Source organism: Fusarium redolens (assembly GCF_020744475.1).
Source record: "Fusarium redolens strain MPI-CAGE-AT-0023 chromosome Unknown BKA55scaffold_24, whole genome shotgun sequence".
Taxonomy (NCBI): domain Eukaryota; kingdom Fungi; phylum Ascomycota; class Sordariomycetes; order Hypocreales; family Nectriaceae; genus Fusarium; species Fusarium redolens.
Genome location: NW_025763687.1, coordinates 398,452 through 416,559, shown reverse-complemented (window position 1 = coordinate 416,559; position 18,108 = coordinate 398,452). Strand labels below are relative to the sequence as shown.

At 49.7% G+C, this 18,108-nt stretch overlaps 6 protein-coding genes across 6 annotated transcripts; 2 read left to right on the top strand and 4 right to left on the bottom strand.

The window, feature by feature from the left end:
- Positions 1-1,531: 1,531 nt before the first annotated feature.
- Positions 1,532-2,395, bottom strand: BKA55DRAFT_696875 (uncharacterized protein; the record flags this gene model as incomplete). Its single annotated transcript, XM_046200313.1, has 1 exon — positions 1,532-2,395. One exon carries the CDS (start codon positions 2,393-2,395, stop codon positions 1,532-1,534), a length of 864 nt encoding a protein of 287 aa, XP_046042793.1.
- Positions 2,396-10,842: 8,447 nt separating this feature from the next.
- Positions 10,843-12,006, bottom strand: BKA55DRAFT_599077 (uncharacterized protein; the record flags this gene model as incomplete). Its single annotated transcript, XM_046196342.1, has 5 exons — positions 10,843-10,930; positions 10,984-11,140; positions 11,439-11,440; positions 11,545-11,887; positions 11,940-12,006. The coding sequence occupies 5 exons, from the start codon at positions 12,004-12,006 to the stop codon at positions 10,843-10,845; spliced, it is 657 nt and encodes a 218-aa protein (XP_046042792.1).
- Positions 12,007-12,484: 478 nt separating this feature from the next.
- Positions 12,485-12,752, bottom strand: BKA55DRAFT_526677 (uncharacterized protein; the record flags this gene model as incomplete). Its single annotated transcript, XM_046188868.1, has 3 exons — positions 12,485-12,547; positions 12,581-12,659; positions 12,697-12,752. The coding sequence occupies 3 exons, from the start codon at positions 12,750-12,752 to the stop codon at positions 12,485-12,487; spliced, it is 198 nt and encodes a 65-aa protein (XP_046042791.1).
- A 1,055-nt stretch (positions 12,753-13,807) lies between these two features.
- On the top strand, positions 13,808-14,806 carry BKA55DRAFT_696873 (uncharacterized protein; the record flags this gene model as incomplete). The annotated part of the gene is made up of 1 exon (XM_046200312.1): positions 13,808-14,806. The coding sequence occupies one exon, from the start codon at positions 13,808-13,810 to the stop codon at positions 14,804-14,806; it is 999 nt and encodes a 332-aa protein (XP_046042790.1).
- Positions 14,807-15,600: 794 nt separating this feature from the next.
- Positions 15,601-15,918, top strand: BKA55DRAFT_494025 (uncharacterized protein; the record flags this gene model as incomplete). Its single annotated transcript, XM_046186268.1, has 1 exon — positions 15,601-15,918. A coding segment is annotated over one exon (318 nt), but the record flags the coding sequence as incomplete, so codon positions are not given.
- A 541-nt stretch (positions 15,919-16,459) lies between these two features.
- Positions 16,460-18,103, bottom strand: BKA55DRAFT_583899 (uncharacterized protein). Its single transcript, XM_046194255.1, has 5 exons — positions 17,653-18,103; positions 17,314-17,397; positions 17,235-17,255; positions 16,981-17,133; positions 16,460-16,861 (listed from the first exon to the last, which is right to left on the bottom strand). The coding sequence occupies exons 1-5, from the start codon at positions 17,949-17,951 to the stop codon at positions 16,681-16,683; spliced, it is 738 nt and encodes a 245-aa protein (XP_046042788.1). The 5' UTR covers positions 17,952-18,103; the 3' UTR covers positions 16,460-16,680.
- Positions 18,104-18,108: the final 5 nt, after the last annotated feature.

Below are 18,108 nucleotides of genomic sequence, written 5' to 3'. Positions count from 1 at the left end.
AGCAACTGACATGGTGGCGTCCATATTGAAGCCCCGGGTCTTGCTCAAGGCCCAGTAGCCTATCCTGCGGTCTCCTATCCTGACCGAAGGCTCCAACTACGTCTTCAGAAAGACCTTCAAGGATCCTGCCAAAGTCAACCACTGCGTCGAGACTTGATTTTATGTTGGCAGCAGGGAGGATCGCGATATTCGAACCAAGACTCTGATACGTGGGCCAGATCCTCCGTGGGCCAGCCTTTGATCAGCTCCGAACTAAGGAGCCATTTGGCTACATTGTCTTCAGCAAGCCCCGGACTTTCTATATGACGTATGGCTTCCGCTTCCTCATACAGAGTGAGATGGCACCAGAGTTTCTTGATTCTTGTAGCGAGGCCTTCCTCGTGAGATATGCGGACACATTGGAGAAGATGAATGATACAGAGTTCGAGGGCCCCAAACGGAGTTTGATTGTTTGGCGGTAAGAGAAACCTAGGAACTTGGACAAGGAGTCCGCCCGGCACTAACACGAACCGATAACAACCCAACGCGACGCCGCACAAATTAAGCTTCTGACCAAGCTCGAAGTTATAGAATTCTTCAACCGGCGTCTCAACCCTATTTCTAGTCAGAGAGATCGCTTATCGATTCATCTACAGGCTAAGGGCAAGGCCGAGGGTGTTGATAAGCGACAGGAAGAGGCTCAGAAGAATGCCAATATGGAGACATCGGCTGGGGATGACGTCAAGATGGCCGAGGAAATTACTGATGGTAGATTCTTCAAAGCTGGTCTCACTGCTAGTTCATGCGCCAGACCCGTCAAGGACATTAGCGAGTATGAAGATACGGATGCAAAGCTTTTGGGGGGGGGGGGGTTGCGTTACGTTACTTCCTGGGCTTCTTCTTGGCTAGCAACTTGAATGGAGATGGGGTTCTCGAGATAAAACATAGTTGTGATCTTGTATTTCAGGTGTGACGGACTTCTTCTTTTCACTTCACGCAGTTGAAAGTGAGGAGGTGAAAGCGTATCCTTCATATGGGCATGTTTGCTCTTTGGAATGGACAGTCAACTGGCAACATCTTCATATCCCTCACGGAGAGGCACAGCACCAGATTGGCCAACGATGGTTCTATCGATATGTCTCACATTATTAAACCTGTCACTCTATCATGACAGAAACGTGCCGCCGTGACATTCAAGAGAAGATTCTGTCTATGGTAAACAATTCTAAACCCACTAGGTTCGCTAAGTAGAATGATAACAGCCACAGTTGATCACATGTAATCGTAATCCGACCCCATAGTAGATCCTAACGCGTTACTGACAGAAAATCCTGATCACATATTAACTAGGCAGAGATTAGCTAAGGGACATGCTAAAGGTTACGTGCTAGAATTCTCGCCTCGTGGTGGCATACTCACATGGACAACTGCCAAAGCTACCCATACCGCCCATGTGTTCCATACCCACACTAGCATCCCAATGGGCGGGAGCAAGCATGATAGGGAGGGGCAGCGCGGGGATAGGGACTGTTACTTGAGTTGAGCATTTGCGCTAGTCATAGAGAGAGTGAGTGAATGCGGGAGTAGGTGACACATCGCTCATGGTCATAGGACTTGTGTTTGAGTCGGCCCATGATGGGATACTAGGGCTTGAGGGAAGTGCACTCCATGAATCCACAGCAACGAGGTTGCCGTAAATACCATGTTGCGACCATATATTGTTGACAAGAGAGCTAGATAGCAGGATAGGTCGTCGGACAACTTCAACGACACGGGGGAGAGGGGGAGGTAGCAGAGGCTTTATAAGAACACTGATGCAGTTCTTGACCTCCTCACTCTTTTCGCAGAGGAGTTCGCCGGTACCCCCCTCCTCAAGCCCCTCAAGGGCAGCGACGTGGGTGCAAAAAACAAACTTATTGATGCCCTGGACAAAGTCTTCATGAAGCTTCTTACACTGCTGCTCCTTGCCTGTCCAGTCGTATGTGCTGGCATTTGCATCGACACAGTGAATCTCCTTGTGGTACTCAACGAGCGCATCGATGGTATCTTTTGTGAGCTTGTAGGAGACCTCATTTCGCAGAACCATGTCGACATGAACAACGTAAGCCTCAACATGGATGAGCTCATAGTTCATGATGGCTTCGAATAGAGGATTGCTGGCATCGCGCTTAAAGCCAGACTCGGGTGTCTTGGGTAGCATAAGCGATGTCAAGGTCCAGATGGCATTCGGCGACGAAAGAGTTTCGGTGAGACATCGCTGGTGCTGCAGTACGGAGTTAAGAGGGAGTTTGACCCTATTAATACGCTTCAGAGTTTGTGTGAGCCACGGTTCAACCTTTGAGCCCAAGGCAACATTAACCGATGAAGCTCGAGGGGCAAATGCAGCAGCGGATGCTGGTAGGAGTTGCACAGGCATGATTCTTCGTCAGATGGTAGTAGAAGCAGGATGGATGTTGGACCTGATTCTTGTAAAGTACTCTAGATGCACAGTCGCAACTTGAGAGGGATATGACCAAGATACGTAAGGCATTTAACAGAAAAACGAGAACTCTCACAATACAGGCAAACAGTTCGGCGGAGCAGATGAAACGTCGTTGCTTCGCGATGTTTGCTAGCGCCAACAAACCTGTCAAGGATCACCTGGATGAACATGTCAACAAAACCCCTGCATATTCCTCATATGCATCATATTCCTGTAGCGTTTACATGGAAATATAGGTCGCCTCTCCATGTTTTTTTCCACATTGTCTAGTACTAATTCGAGCCAGGCTAGCTAGGACACTGCCAAGTAAACCATACAACTCCGTGTGGCTTGACTCGAGTGAAAGGAGGTTCGACAGTCAGCACAAAGCGGAAGGTATGTAGGATGTGTATCCACATGCGTATTTCCATTCTGACTGTAGTAGCATTAATATCCAGAAGTTGTATTTACTTTTGCTACCCCATAATCTTCATTATGTCAGTAGATCATGCCCCTGTTTGAAGACGCTAGCAGGCCGATAACTACTGATTTGTGACTCCATTTGGAACGTTTAATAACACGCACCAGAGCTTTGACAGTTTAACTTACCGAGAAAGCTTGATTTAGGCTGGCTTGACCATTCATAGTAATATGGCTTCCTTTCTTGTCGTTTAAGCGTTTTTGCCACTGCCTAAAAACAGGGCTGAGGTGTGGAGTCGGGGAGTGCATCAGAAATTTGTCACGGGATGTCCAAATAACAAGGTCGACAAATTTAGTAGATGGTTGCCGTTCAACGAGTAGGTGATAAGAGTGGCAACGAGATATTTTGTAAGCAAACATCGAAACTTGCCTCCTGGACCTATGCGCAATCAAAACACCACCTTTTTCTTCCCATTCCAGGGCCTGAGGCCATACGACTAAGTAAGTATTCTCCTCTCGAGCGATTGGAAGTCTCCGCCTGTTGACTGCTTCATCCCCTGTCCCATACCCACCTCGGATCACCGACCACCCGTTAGGGGGACAACAAATCACCCGCTTTAGACTAGGCTAATCCTAACAATCAACCACAATCGCTGCAATGTCGCGCTTTGTTTCTCTCCATCCAAGGGTCACCATATGGTGCAATGTGAAACACCGCCATGGCTTATGAGAACCACGACGGATCTGCCAACCATCACAGCAACACCAGCGACTGTCCAACACGCCCCTCGATCGATCCGCGTCTGTAGAGCTTCCCTCAACCTTTCAGCACCACCTATCACCGACGAAGCACCGCATCATGCGATGAAATCTAAGAAGAACCGACCTCCAGCAGGCCCTATTGAACCAGTCAAATTTCCAGTCAATCAACATGGACCCCGGCATTCGAAAGGCAGTGAAAAGTTCAAGAATTCAGGCTCTTCTTGACGATATCGATGGAACAACAGCAATACAACTTCCAAACATATTAGGTAAGCCCTCGTCTATCCGCGCAAACAGAGGACCTTGGTGCGGGGTCGGCTGTTTATCACGGCAATTTTTCAGGAAATTGAATGGCATTGCAATCAGTTGAATTGTTACCAAACCTAGCTTCATGCTGTAGATGGGGTTCAAGACAAAATTAATTGGTGACATGCGATTTGACAGTTCAATCAATGCTACAGCGAGAACGAGAAAATGCCATTTTGAGGCCATTCTTCCATCAGAAACGGAACATGCCAGCTCTTGCTGTAATCACAATCGCCAGCCCTTGATTGTTGCTTGTACAGTCACAATAAAAACCTCATAGCTCTGGACAAAGTGGGAGTGCATAGAAAAAATAGAGTCCTTTCCTTTATCGGCTCGTGTCAACTTGGTTGTAGATACCAATGTACTGGCCTGTTGCAATTGACCTGGCGACTCGCTCCGGCTACCTTGCTGCTAAAATTAACTGACCCCGCTTTCCGATACCAGATGCCTTGAGGAACGAAAGGCGTCTAGAGGACGGACGAAAAAGCGGGGCCAGGCCAAGTCCCCCCTCAAAAATTCACGTGAATTTGAACTTGTCATCGCCGTGGCGAACCCCACTCGCGTAGTTCGCGCCGTCTCAAAATTCCTCAACGTTCCTCTGCAACGTCTGCCCTGCACCAGTCCCCAGTGTTGTCTTCCGACCAAATCATCGACTCTGCTTGCCTCACTGTCTGTTCGCTCATCTCCTCCAATCTCAGCTCAGCCTGTGCCATCTCCACTGGCACCACGTTTCCCACGAAGTCCCTCTCTCGCGCCTCGGAGAGTAGCGTGATGCCGTCAAGTGATCTGCACCTCGACAGCTGAACGTACAGACTGTATGGGTCACACTGGCTTGGGACCAGCAGGCCGTCGATGTTCGTGGTTCTCGTCCCCCGGAGCTCTAGCGCGACCGGTCTAACGTTCTCGCCTGTACCTTGTAGTCCGTACATGCGAACGCCGGGGCGCACGGCAAGCCCTTGCGGGAAACGTCATGTTGCTGCCATGGCCGCTTTCTTACGCACTTGATTTTGACACTTACAGGCGTCAAGAGCATGATACCTGCAGGCATTCCGACAAAGCGGAGGTCGCTCGTCGTCTCCGACGCTAGCAGGAGCCCCGCGGGCGGCCCGAAGTGGAGGACCGTATCAGCATTAATCCGATGGCCCGGATAGGCCTTGTCGAGAACAACCCTCACTGCCTCATATCTAGCGCCGTTGACACGTTTTAGTCCTTGATGCATATTCTGGTTCACGACGACCGGCATGCCGGGGACAAACATGAACACAGCAGGCATCGATATAGCGCTATCATCGCCTTGGCCCAACATCATGACCGCTTCCTCCTCCGTCGGCTCACCGTTTTTCCACTTATGCTCGGAAACGAAGATGCGGAGAGGGGCGTGTCGCTGCCTCTGGAACGCGAGTGTTGCCTCTACATTCAGGTCCCATCGGTTCCTGTTGAGTGGCGTCACCACTGTGATACCCGACTCCCATGGAATGCGTCTCCCCTCGTGATAGCAGTTGCTGTTCAGAAACTCGACATCCGACTGATCCTGGGCTCCCTGCCGAACACGCGTTAAGAGTCTGCGTAGTCGTGGATCTTGCGCGGCACGAACTTTTTCCTTGAGCATCACCACGGTGAACTTCCTCCACAGGGCGTGGGCGACGTCGTGTTGCCTTTGCTGCGCGGGGCCGAAGCCGTGGCCTTGCCCGCATGGGAAGCTTGAGCTTGGGAGCGGTATTGACCTCTCCTGTACTGGATGAAACTGGTGGAAGTCCCCGCAAAATATAATTACTGGGATATCGCCGAAATCTTCAGTTGACTCTCGAAGCCTCCGCAGCTGCTCATTGACTGCGTATAGCGTCCTCGCATCCAACATGCTGACCTCATCTATTATCAGTGCATATTTCTCTTGCCAGTCCATCTTGGCCTGCCCGTCGATACGAAGGCCTGCCGAGCTAGATGGCGCGAAGCTGTCCGGCTCCCCTGCGCGGCCTGTTCTCGTAGTCGTGTCTTTGGAGAAATTGCAAGCTGAATGGATGGTGATTCTATTAATGTTTGCCGCCGCTGTGCCGGACGTTGCAGTCACGAGCAAGCGATGCGACTGTGACCTACGGGCGAACAGCTCGGCGATGGCGGTGATGACCCGCGATTTGCCGGTACCTCCTTCGCCTCCGATGAATAGGCATAGCTGCGAGGTGCAATGCTCATCTCGGCGCACCTGGCCAAGTTGGCGGCAGATCAGCCAGAAGGCTATGCTCTGTCTTCTGTTGAGCGTCAGGGACTTGGCCACTTGTCTCCCGACCTCACAAAACGATGTGGACAGACCGAACATGATGCTTGTTGATGGGCCCGTGTCCTCCATCCAGTCGGCAGTCGCGGCCTGCCCGTTCTGTTGCTCTAAGCCTTCAGACCCTCCGCGCGCTGTGGCTCTGTCGATGGCTATCGTAGCGCCCGGCCAACTCTGCATCCCCTGAATAGCCTTTTCCCGCTCACGGGAGAGGCTGATTTGCTGCGACTTGATAGCCCTTAGTTGCTCTTGCTCTGGCGTTCCCGTACTCGAAACGGTCCCTCGAAGAGGGCTGAGGCCATCGTTCAGGATGATCGCGGTATTCAGGTCCTCCTCGGACGTCAATGCGGTCTCCTGGAACTGGAACATTTGCTCGACCATTGCGGAGATCTCTTTCGACCCGGCCGTTATCCCCGTTCGCGTTATCGCATTCCTCAATACATCGATCAGGCGGGCCGCTCTACCAATGCCTTCCGGCCGATACACTGCTGCGTTCTGCGATCCATCCCTCTCGGTGCTGTGCGATCCGGTCGCATCAGTAATCGGATCGCTTTCGCCAGACAGGACCCCCCACTGCCGGGCATCCAGCGCCACATCCTCGGCGGATCGCCGCAGCAGCTGTATATTATCTGCTAGCCATGCAATGCGCCTGGGAAGACACGCCTTGTGTCTTTCCCAGATGTTGTTGATGTCATCAGATACCTCGCAAAGTAACATGTCCCACGGGACAAAGCGCGCAAGGTGTTGTACTGCTGCTCTGACGCAGGTTGCGTGAGTCAGGCTTTGCGTCGCGGCCCTCCCTCTGACATACCTTTTGTGATAAGAATCATCCTCCTCGGCGAAATCCATGGCTAAATATCCGTCGAGGCAGACGATGGCCTGTTGTTTCGGCCGCCGCAGCGTCTGGATCCATGATTTGGATGACGGCCAGGACCTGTCTAGTTAGGCGACACCCTGCCCCTTCCGCTTCAGCTTAACGACCGACATGTAGTCGTATAGAGCCAGACCCTCCAAAGCTCTGCCGCGGTGCGGATACGCTTGTAACAATGAGATCCTCTGTCCCGCCTCACCCAGCATGACCGTCTCTGCAGCCTGCTCGTCTCCGTCAACCCTACCAACAGCGAGTCTCAAGAGGTGCCATCGCCGGAAGACATGCCAATACATGGTGCATAAGTTCAGAAACGCCCAGGCATTGCTGTTCGTGAATTCCGTGCCATAACCCTGGAAATAGGCCACCACCTCGACCTGCGACAAAGTTCGTTCCGTGAAAATTCGGTTGGCGACCCGCAGCAGGAACTGCCATGTTTGGTTTTGGCCCTCGGCGTTTCCAGTCGAGCTTCGTGTGTCATTCGGCTGACTTCTCGCCTTGCCGTCACCCAGGAGTCGGATCAGCTCTTTGGCTGCCACGATCCTCTCCACACCGGGTCCTCGACCTTGGTCGCATAATTTGTTACATAATATATCAGCGACAAACCCTTGCATTTCGTCACGATGAAGGAGATGTCGTGGTTGTGTCGCAACCCCACAACCATCGCTTTGTTCCATCGATTCACTAGCCTGTGACCGCGTCGAATACGCTGAAGTCCGTCCTCCGTGAAACAGGTCTTCTCTACCACTTGCCAAGGTGCGCCAAACCGGCAAGGATTCCGTTTCTGTTGCCTGCCAATGACATACTTGACGCACGTTGGACGATGCGTGTGGACTTGTATGGCGCCGGCACTGTAGTTTGCCTCCTCCTCGAAAGATGCGGTGAATTGACGCGTATTGCCTATCAGCCCAGAAATCTCTGCCGTTACCGACCTCTCCGCTCGCACGACAGCTGATGCTCCTTCGTCAAGATCCTGCTGGACGTGTCAGTTGTTCTCGGTTCTATGCCTCGACTTGGTGAACGACGAACCTCCGAGAATATGCTGTCCACGTAATCGATCACTCGTTTCCGGTATGCGACGTGCTCCTCTCCCTAAACATCCCTCGAAAGGGTACTTAGATGCATGTTTCCCTGGAGCCAGAGGAGGCCGTGAAGGTAGAGAGCGCCCCTCTCGTTCGTCTCTACCGCCCCGTAGTACTGGCTGACGAGGCCTAACACCGACTCCTCCCCAACGTTCACGTAGTGTTCAAAAAAACATGGACACCTCCCGGTGGAAGAACATGGCCGAACTGACAGGATCTAATATGGCGAGTCGGGCCCTCTTGTACGCTTGATTAAGACTTCTCAGAAACTCTTCGGCTTCCTCGGTTTCGCGGGTACGATACGCCGTCAGCTTCAGCTTGATCGGGTTAGTGATATCGTTCGGGTTGAGCGTGAACCAGATCGACAGGGATGCCGTAACGAACTATCAGGGACTTGATCTTCCGCCGCATGGTCAATCGACTTTCCCTTGACATTGGTTGACGATAGCCATATAATGACAGGCTCCTCAGCAGCTGGTTGACAGTCGGATCTGCAGTCTTACCGGAGGACTCCAGCTCGATACTCGCCTTTTCGAGCCTCGCGGCTGTCAATTCCTTGATTGTGCGCTCTACTTGTGGAAAATCGCTTTTCCGCATGCTTGCCATACTCGCTCGGCGGTTCCTCGACCGCACCCCTATGTTGAAGACGAGAAAGAGGAAGACAGGATGCGACGCAAATCGCCCACCGTGTCGCTGCACTAACTTTGCCCATGCTTCTAGGGTCATGTTCCGCGATGAAACCAGCCGTCGCGCAGCGAACTTTGCCTCGCAAATTTGGAGAGCAACCTCTCTCTCAGCAACGACCCATTCTTCGACCTGTCGGGGTCCACCTATACCTCTGGGGAACAAACTGGGGAACGCTCTTGCCAGGTACCACGTATCGAAATGATCAGCAAAATCCTCGCCGCGAGAAATAGCAATGCAGGGCTCGGCAACTCGGTCATGCCGCACCTTGACCGACGCTCTCCACGCATTTCTGCGCCCCTGGTCCTCGACCGCGGCCTCGCCCATGGACTCGAGAAGATATCGCAGTTTTGCAGCGTCAACTATGTCGGGCCAGCCATCCAAGTCGAATATACCCGATGATCCGGTCTCGTAAACGCGCTCGCCCTTGTCATCAGCCCCGCGCCCATCGTCCCTATTGACGCAATCGTAATCGGTGGCCACACCAGGTGCGTTCTGTTCCTCTAACAGCGCCCCAACTATCTCCTGAATGTCGATCGGATCGTGGTCGTCAATGCCACGCTCTGTTGGCGGAACGATATGTGCCGTCTGCGTCTTCTCCCTCGCCGATGGCTCGTTCCGCTCCAATCGCTCAAAGACTTGGGACGGCACGCCGTGTGCTGGTGTATCCCAGCTATGTCAATACTGATGTCGTCATATAAATGGTTATGCCTCTTCAGCCACAGCAGCGCTTTCTTGACGACTCTCCGCCGCACCGATAATAACGCCAACAGATCGCTTGGCGCCGGTTTTTCCCTGGCCCTGCCACGACACATGGATATCATCCAGCACCTTTAACAGCGGATGGGGGAGAACATTCTTTACGAGCTCCTGAACGTTGTTCGGGAACACTGTAATGTGCCCTTTCACATGCCTTGGGTACGTGACGCCCCGCCTGTGTCCGTCTGAGATGCTATATCTGGTGATGAAGCCGTAACACGAGTTCAGCGTGATCAGCTTCTCTTCAACGGGGGTAAGCCCTTCAACTGGTCGGGAAACATATGCTCGCAACCCAGCCACGTATGGAGCTGCGCTGCCAGAGACAACACACCTCGCCTGAGGTGCCTCAAGCAGTCCGCACAACCGCGAATATTCTGCCCCGCCGGCAAGCACCGAGGGCATTTAAAGGGTGAGTCGCCTGGTTTCTTGATAGGAATTGCTGTCCACCAATCCCACCCGACATCCTCTAGCTCGACCGCGCCGTACTTCCGATAACAGAGCAGGCAAGTGAGAGTTGGCAATGCCTTCATGTCATGGAACGCCTTGTAGAAGTTCTGAACGGTCTTGACCTTCTCTCATGCGGCACAGGCTCGCACCATTCCTGCCTATGAGACAATCGCTCCTTCTCGGCGAACTCTACTTCCAGCGCCTGCAGAATGTTGGCAAAAACTTGGACCTGGACTTCCTCGCCAATGCTCTGGCGGTCTTCTCTTCTGATACGCTTCGGCACCGACCGTCCTGCCTAGCATTTCACCCTTTTATGCCGCGACCATACGTGATAGAAGCTATGGGGGCTTCGGGAACCTTTTTGGCAAAGCCAGTACCCATGCTATATCTAGATCCTGCCCATTTGTTATCTGTCTCGACAGATGACCAGCCAAGCTAACACGCTGCTAAGCAAGACGGAGATCAACCCCAGATATGGGAGTCCTTGGGCTTCTTTATTTTGCAAGTGAAAGATTATTTGTAATGAAATTCAGCAATAGGGCTCACATAAGTGAAGAGGCTTCTACCAGGAACCAGCCATAACAAACCAGCGGTCAGGTCGCAAAGCATAAGGCATATTCGATAGACGCATCCGACCAGGGGATTCTGTCATGCCACGTCTATTATACACCTCCAGATACGCTTAAGAGCGTGATACAATGGAGTGGCGCTATCGGCTGATTTGTTAGCATTCTAATTCTGTACTAAAGCAATACAAAGTAGAGATGGGCAATGTAAGAACCAGCCTGCGTCTTGCCCTAGATTATTAAATAGGAGGACTATAGTTCTTGTACCTACACTCTGAAGTGGTATTCGCACTACCAGCTCGAACCGGTCTTTTGGGACACCCTTGTCTGTAGGTTGGTAGCAAGTAAGCCCAAGAAGAACACGGGCAATAGAAACTGACCCGCCAGCGCGGAGACTTGGGATAAGTTCACCAAGGGTGCCGAGACCATGAAACATGGGCACGAGGAGAATTGGGCCGGGATTTTGGAGAAGTAAAACAAAGACAAGGGGATGCGAGAGTAACTGAAGTGCAGTTAACAGCACTTTAAACTTAAAGTCTAGGATATAGTTACGTAAGATTGAAAACCGCTGTGTATCTTATACCTGTTTAAGGCAGAATTATCAGTCGACAGCCAGCAGTAAATAATGATCATTTCAAATGCGAATGAAGTGATTCATGCGACATTACGTAGAGATAATCGAACAATACAGGAGGGGAACCTATTATTCATCCATTTCATGGTAGAAAGAGTAGCGGCATTGTCAAGAGGTTATAATAAGAAGGCGTTTGCGTCGCGATATCCTAATTCATTGTGTAGATGTACTATATAGGTGCTCTTAACTAGCTTTTCTTACAGCTATAGCCGTTCGAGTCTAGTGAAGTAGACTATAATGATACGAGTAACTTTACATAATGCCCCCATCTCAAGCAATTTCCTCGGCTATGTCATAGATTTCGTACTGTATGTCTTGCATATCGGCTCTCATATCCTCTATTGCCATTGCTAAGTCCTCAAGTCTTCTAATTAGAAAGTAAAGGTGGAACTGGCCTCGTGAGCTCCTGTGGACGTCTCGATGGCGTGTATTTGGTGTCGGAGACTCGCTTGAGCTGGCGAAACTGGCTCCCTCAACATTCTGGGGTGCCCTGCGTTCGCCGCGCCTTGTTATACGTCCGTATCTTTGGCTCAACGTTGATTGAGGGACTGGGGGGGTTTGCGGAATCGAGATTCCACTATCCCCATCAGAATCAGGGACAATGAAGGCATCAGAATCACCGCTATCGTCTAGGCCACGCTCGCTATGTTCTACAGGGTATTAAGATCTAGTAATATGCAATTTTAAGATTAACACCCATACCTAAGGCTGAAGCCGCTTCGCTCATCGAATCGACGAAGGCTTCGTGGTCATGAATGCGGCGATACATTGTTGGGTGGTGTAATAATATTATACTGCCACTAGCAAATAAGTCGCGTCTCTTAGCCAAAAGGAAACACTGGAGGGAAGGGGGGGTTCTATAAGATATATACCACAGGTACATCATATGTATTGTTATGTCATTTGCTCGCAAAGCTGTATGGTCGTACTACTTCAGCGTCGATTTGCGGCTCAAGCAAAGTTTGGCCCTTACCCCCACCCCCCCCAGGGGTCAGATACCGTGGAATCGCACTGGGTAAAGCATAATATGAAATGATGCTTTTCATGCCAGATTCACTTCCAGTCTAGTATCAGTCATCTGCATCTACATTGCAGTAGCGGATTGTAAAGGCTCAGAGGATCCTCTGCTCTGTCTGCGTTTTATGTAAAGCGCTATTTTGAACCGTCTTGCTGTGTGGAGGTTAAGGGGGGACAGAGGACGTGTAGTTTTTCGACAGTTTTTTGTTTACTTGAGCCAGTATAAGTCATCACGAGTACTTGAGGTCCTTTTTGGCCAGAGCAAAGATGACAAATAGATGTTTCCGTAGGAGCTATGTGGTTTGAAACAATGGCCAGCCGATTACATGGCGCATCAAATCCACCACTGCACGTAAGTGCAGTTCCATTGGAAATTTTTGGATTTTGACACTACTGTCACTTAGCCTATAGTCTTCGTTATTGTGCCGTATCAAGTACACACATTACCTTGTGCTGGTCACCTTTCCAGTCTCGAACAGTGGGGTTGGGTAGAGCCATATGTGGCAATTAGACTAGACGTTCAGAGAGTCCGGGAAGGGACACCATGCGTGACTCGTGCTCGTGCTTTAAATATCAATTCCAAAGAGGAAGGTTTACGATATGTACCAGATTACAGCATCAAAGTTACCAAGGCAGGATAAAATTCATCACCAAAGCTCACCATGTCTGGTATCTAAATTTGGAACTCTATGCATCACAAACTTGCTGGCTAGAAACGAAATAGTTCATGACAGCATTGTAGAAAATTATGAGCCCACAACCAACATATCCACTATCCTTTTAAGTTAGGAAGACTAGCGTGCAGAACCTTATCGAGCAGGAAGGATCAACACATCATCCGAGCTGCGAACAGCCAATGCTCCATCACTTACAACATGCATCAGGCGTGAAATATACAGATGAACTTGTGACTCCCGAAGTCAACTACGAAGAACGGCCATTCTTGGATGGGAAGTCAAATATTTACGAGGGTACCGTACAAACACGCATAATCCATCCACATCACTCGAAATTGGCAAATAATCCAATAGGCGATTTTGCAACGTTGTTTCATGCCGAATTGCACACCAAGAGCCAATAAGCTGTGGTTTCAAATACTATAAAATAGATGGTTTCTCTCATAATGGCGTTTGTTTTTGTGTTTAGGCGCGAAAGAGCGTTGATACTTGCTCCTGACCTCAAGTATCTTCCTCCAGGTCCTACTTCGACTATCAATGAAGGAACATGTTAGATACGGGTCTTGTCCCAACTACAACAGTGAAGGATCGCAAATCTCTCGTAGAGTAGATCATCAAGTGCAGCAGCTTGGGGGTAGAACCAGCGTTTCCCACAGTTCTATCACTTATGTGAATCGAGGTGACGATCAAGTGTCGCTTCGAAGAAGGATCGTAGAACTCAACCGAGAGAACGGGAGACTGCATCATGAGGATAAGTACTTTGCTACACTGGCTAACGATGTACTAGTATCTCTTAAATCCTCGATCCAGTCTTGTCTATCCAAAATCCCTGACGCTCTGCTCTATGATAACACAGCTACCTTGCACGGCAGCGAAATGGGGAGTAGCATCTCGCAAGCGTTCAGGCGCCAACGCCCGCATACCGACCCTCTCTCGAGCCTCAATCAGCGAAAGGCTCATATTCACGGTCTCGCTGATGCACAGGATCCTCAGGTAAATTTGGTGTCTTCCTGGGGTCAGGGTGCAAGAAACCGTCTATTACCGCCGATTCCACACCCTATGTTGAAGTCTGCGCTCGAGACGTTGGAGATTAATCTCATACGACAAAATGGGATGATGAGACAATCAATCGCACTGAATAGAAAGCTCGTTTATCGGGTGCTACTGCGTTTAGTTTCTCAGATACGACAATTGGCTTCTGCGCTCCGATCGGTTGTCACGGAGGCAAACCTCTTGATTGAGCAATTGAATACCGACTGGCGACAATACATTGAGGATGTTATCAAGGAGGAAACAGATCCAGAAATCCAGGACTCAGGTATCGATTTAGCCTGCAGCTTAGATGCCAAATATCACGCCGGCAACATTGACAATAGATCAGAGTCAAGACTACGGGATTCGGGTATAAGTTTGAGCTACGAGCCAGACTCGATGGAGCCAAACTATATAATAAGTGATCATATACCTCGTTCCGCTACACAGGCAGGTGGCAGAGATTTCAATTCACTAAACAGCCCATCCATGAATCGAGGAAGTTTGAACATGGGAAAGAGCAAGGAGGATCAAGGTCAAAGCTGGCCTTATGTAGAACCTCTTCGAATAGCTCATCAGAAATCTCAGCCTTCCCCTGGTTGTGATACTGTGTCCTCGAAGGCTAAATTGAGGCAACGCCTCGCCATGCTTCATTATGAGCGCATGTACTACAGGAGACTGGCCAACGAGGCAGTCGTCCGATTTGTACCTACAATAAAACATCACGTCCACGAGGTCCAGAATCTTTTGCACGAGTATAGCACGGAGGAGAATAGACTCAGGAGTTTACTCCAGCAGCAGATAAGCCTTCGAACCACTGAGCATTCTACTGGCGATGGATAAGGACCAGATTTGTATGCGTCATACTGTACCAAGATGAGACTTTATTTCAATACTGTACCGATAATCGCCTAGATAAGTTGCTCGTTTCGAACTCCATCGTCTCTCCTTTTTGTTGTTGATTTTGCTGTTTCTGTCTCTTCCAGAATCACGTTCTTTATGGTGATTCCTCATCAGTAATCAGAGAGCATTTCTATGGAATATAACCTTTGAATGGAACAGTAGTAAGGAGAATACAACGTAGTAGGGATGTTAAGCGTATAGATACTCATCAATAGAACTACATTTGGTGCAGGATAGTGGAAAGCACCCTACAGTCCATCAACACAATCAATGCCAACGTTTTCGTAGAGGCAAGGGCAGTTTTAGAGCTACAATGGAGAGGGGGCCTCAAAAGGCCGTCCAGTTTCAAATCCACACTAAAAAATATATCCGCTGCTATTGTGCTGCTATTGTCACGCCCTCAAGTTTCGTGGAATGAGTGAGAAAGGGCTATCGCTTACAGTACATCTCCGAGTCAAGTCAATCTTGCCACTACCCTCGAGAGCAGCTAGCATTTCGGAGAGTCCAACAATTCAAGTTCGTACACAACAGAAGAAAGCAGCTGTTCACATGCGACAGAGAAGCCGAGAACGTAAATGGACTCCTGGGTAGAAGTCGACTACATATCACATTCATTGCGCGCGGGGATGAATATTTATACCGTCTCTTGACTTTCAACGTCAGTGCCTTGAACCGAACTGACTTTATTAGTTTTTTTCCGCTTCTATTTTTCTCAACCGCCAGCCAGCGATTCAATGGGAAGCAGCTCGCTCCCTAGCGTTCCTTCGCCAACGCGCGTTGCGCCACCGCACGCAATGACCGTTGAGCAGCTACTCCATTTCCTACAAGAGAGGAGCCATCTTCTTACGCTGGAAAATGAAAGATTGCACCCACAGTACGAGTTTCTCCAGGCCTCAGTCGATCAGAAAGAGGCTACATTGAAATGGCAACAGAGCCTCATCCGCTTAGGAGAGGAGCATGTGACCTTGCTAGAGAGAGTACTTCAAGGGCAGTCAACTGAGACGGTGTCCGCGACGGAATCGCCGCCACAGTTCATGGAGCATCAGTTTCGGCAACAGACCTGCAGCTCACCTCTGAACACTCCACCGAACCTGAGACTTGAGTCGAACCAAGACTGCGACAGTACATCGTTTGTGGCCGGCGTAACAGATGATGATGGCAGACGAGGGATCATTCAAGACGATTTGGAAGTGATGCAGCGATGCGCCGAATCAGAAGCCCTGGCTTATTTATCATCCTACTGTTAGCTTCATTTGAATTGAGTGGAGAGAGATTGCCTTTTATTGTTTTCCCGGTAACCGCCTGCAACGTATAAACGTATATATCGGCGCTTCCTGCCGGCGTGATCATTAAATACAGCCTACGTATCCGTCTCTACCCGCGCAACATATTCAATCTAACTCAGTCATTGATAAGAAAACTCTTGTTTTTCTCCCCAGCTGGCAAAATTCTCCATTCGCCTAGCATCGATATTGCTTTAGTTTGGGCCTGCCCTAGGAGGTCGTCATGAGCGGATCGAGGTCTGCATCCCTTCTCTGTCCGGCACAGCGAAAGGCGGTTGTAACTTTGCTTTGCAATTTGGAGATTCACCATGTTATTATTGCATCACCATCCAATTGTCTTTGCGAACTCAAACCTGACTCGGTATAATATTTGTTTGTTGAGCCATGTCAATAAACTTATCCCCCCGTCGTAACGTGATACCATTTCATCTCTCCATGTATGTACAGACACATATGTATACATAAATATGTGTAGATATCCATTCCCAGTGCGTCCAGCTAGACCTGAGGATCGCCTTCGGAACTTGGCCTTTACGAGCCGTTATTTTCAGTTCCTCCGGTATTGCTCATCAGATTGGAAGGGTCCACGGTAGAGTCCAATCCCATCTGGAAAGGAGCGCCTCGGCCTGTGGCTCCCTGTGCATGAAGGTTGGTCTGACCACTAATCGTGCGTACTATGGTCTCACTTATCCGTTGCGGTAATTGATTGTTGCTGTAGATCTTGTTAGCTATATTAGAGGGAAATTAGGAAGAAGAAATGCTACAAAGGGTAAATGGAACAGAAAAGAGAGAGAAGAAATCCCTAGTGATCAAGTCAGGACTAAGACGTACTCTGTTCTAATTTGCTTCAAGGCTTCCAAAAACTCTTTTCTCATTTGCTTCATGCTTTCAGAAGACTCTGTTCTCATTTGCTTCATGTTTCCAGAAGACTCAGTTCTCATTTGCTTCATGTTTTCAAGAAACTCTGTTCTCATTTTATTAATGCTTTGGAAAAAAGATTAGCCAAGGACGAACGACAGAAAATGAAAATGAAATAAATAAATAAATAAATAAATAAAAAAGGCTCGACCGATACGACGACTCACAGTGTCAAGGTTGCTTTCGATCTGGGGTAAAGCTAAGGTGTCAGCTTCAAAGTGGTGCAATGGTGTAAGGCTGACTCACTGCTGGCTTATTAGGGCTTCCAGAACATAACGGTCGTCGTCTTGCGGGTCTTGCGGGTCTCCAAATTCTTCATCGTAGCAAGGTCTGTACTTCTTGTCAGTCTAACTTCGTTTGCGTGGTCCGTGTGATTGACGTCGTGGCAAGGCGAGCAAAACGAAGGATTACGTCAAACAGTGTGGAAGAAGGCAAATATAGATGGGATGAGAACAAGTACAGTGACATTCAAGAGAAGAAAGGAGGAACGAATGGAAACAAAGAGAGAGAAAGTAAAAAAGGTCAAAGAGAGAGGGTAAGAGGGAAGGGGGAAGGGATGAGGGGGAAGACAGAAATAGGACAAACTCTTCATCATGGTAATCCATCTCGTCATCTTCCTCGTCCTCGGGAGTAGCGACAAGCTGAGGCTGCCTATCATACATACGATCACGAACTGGCATCATTCGACTTTGCCGAATGTTATCGACCGGCCGCCGATAGCTCCCCAGCGAACTAGATCGGACATCCTGAGGCGCCTTAAGAGCAGTCCGTTTAGGCCTGCACCGGATGGCCCTCCCAGCAATACGCTGAGCCGCCTGCGGTGCTAGCACTGGACGGCGCGACCGGATATAGGCTTGCGATGGTCTGGGCTGTGAAGACTCCATTGAAAGAGAATTAGATAGAATAGATCCAGGCACTTGTATAAAAAAGAATGACAGAAGGAGTAAGGATAGAAGGGGAAAGCAAGAGCTGGCCGGTCAGGAGACTGATCGAGTGACTGAGGGACTGTACCAGAGCTTACCGTGCAGGTGCAGCGATGAA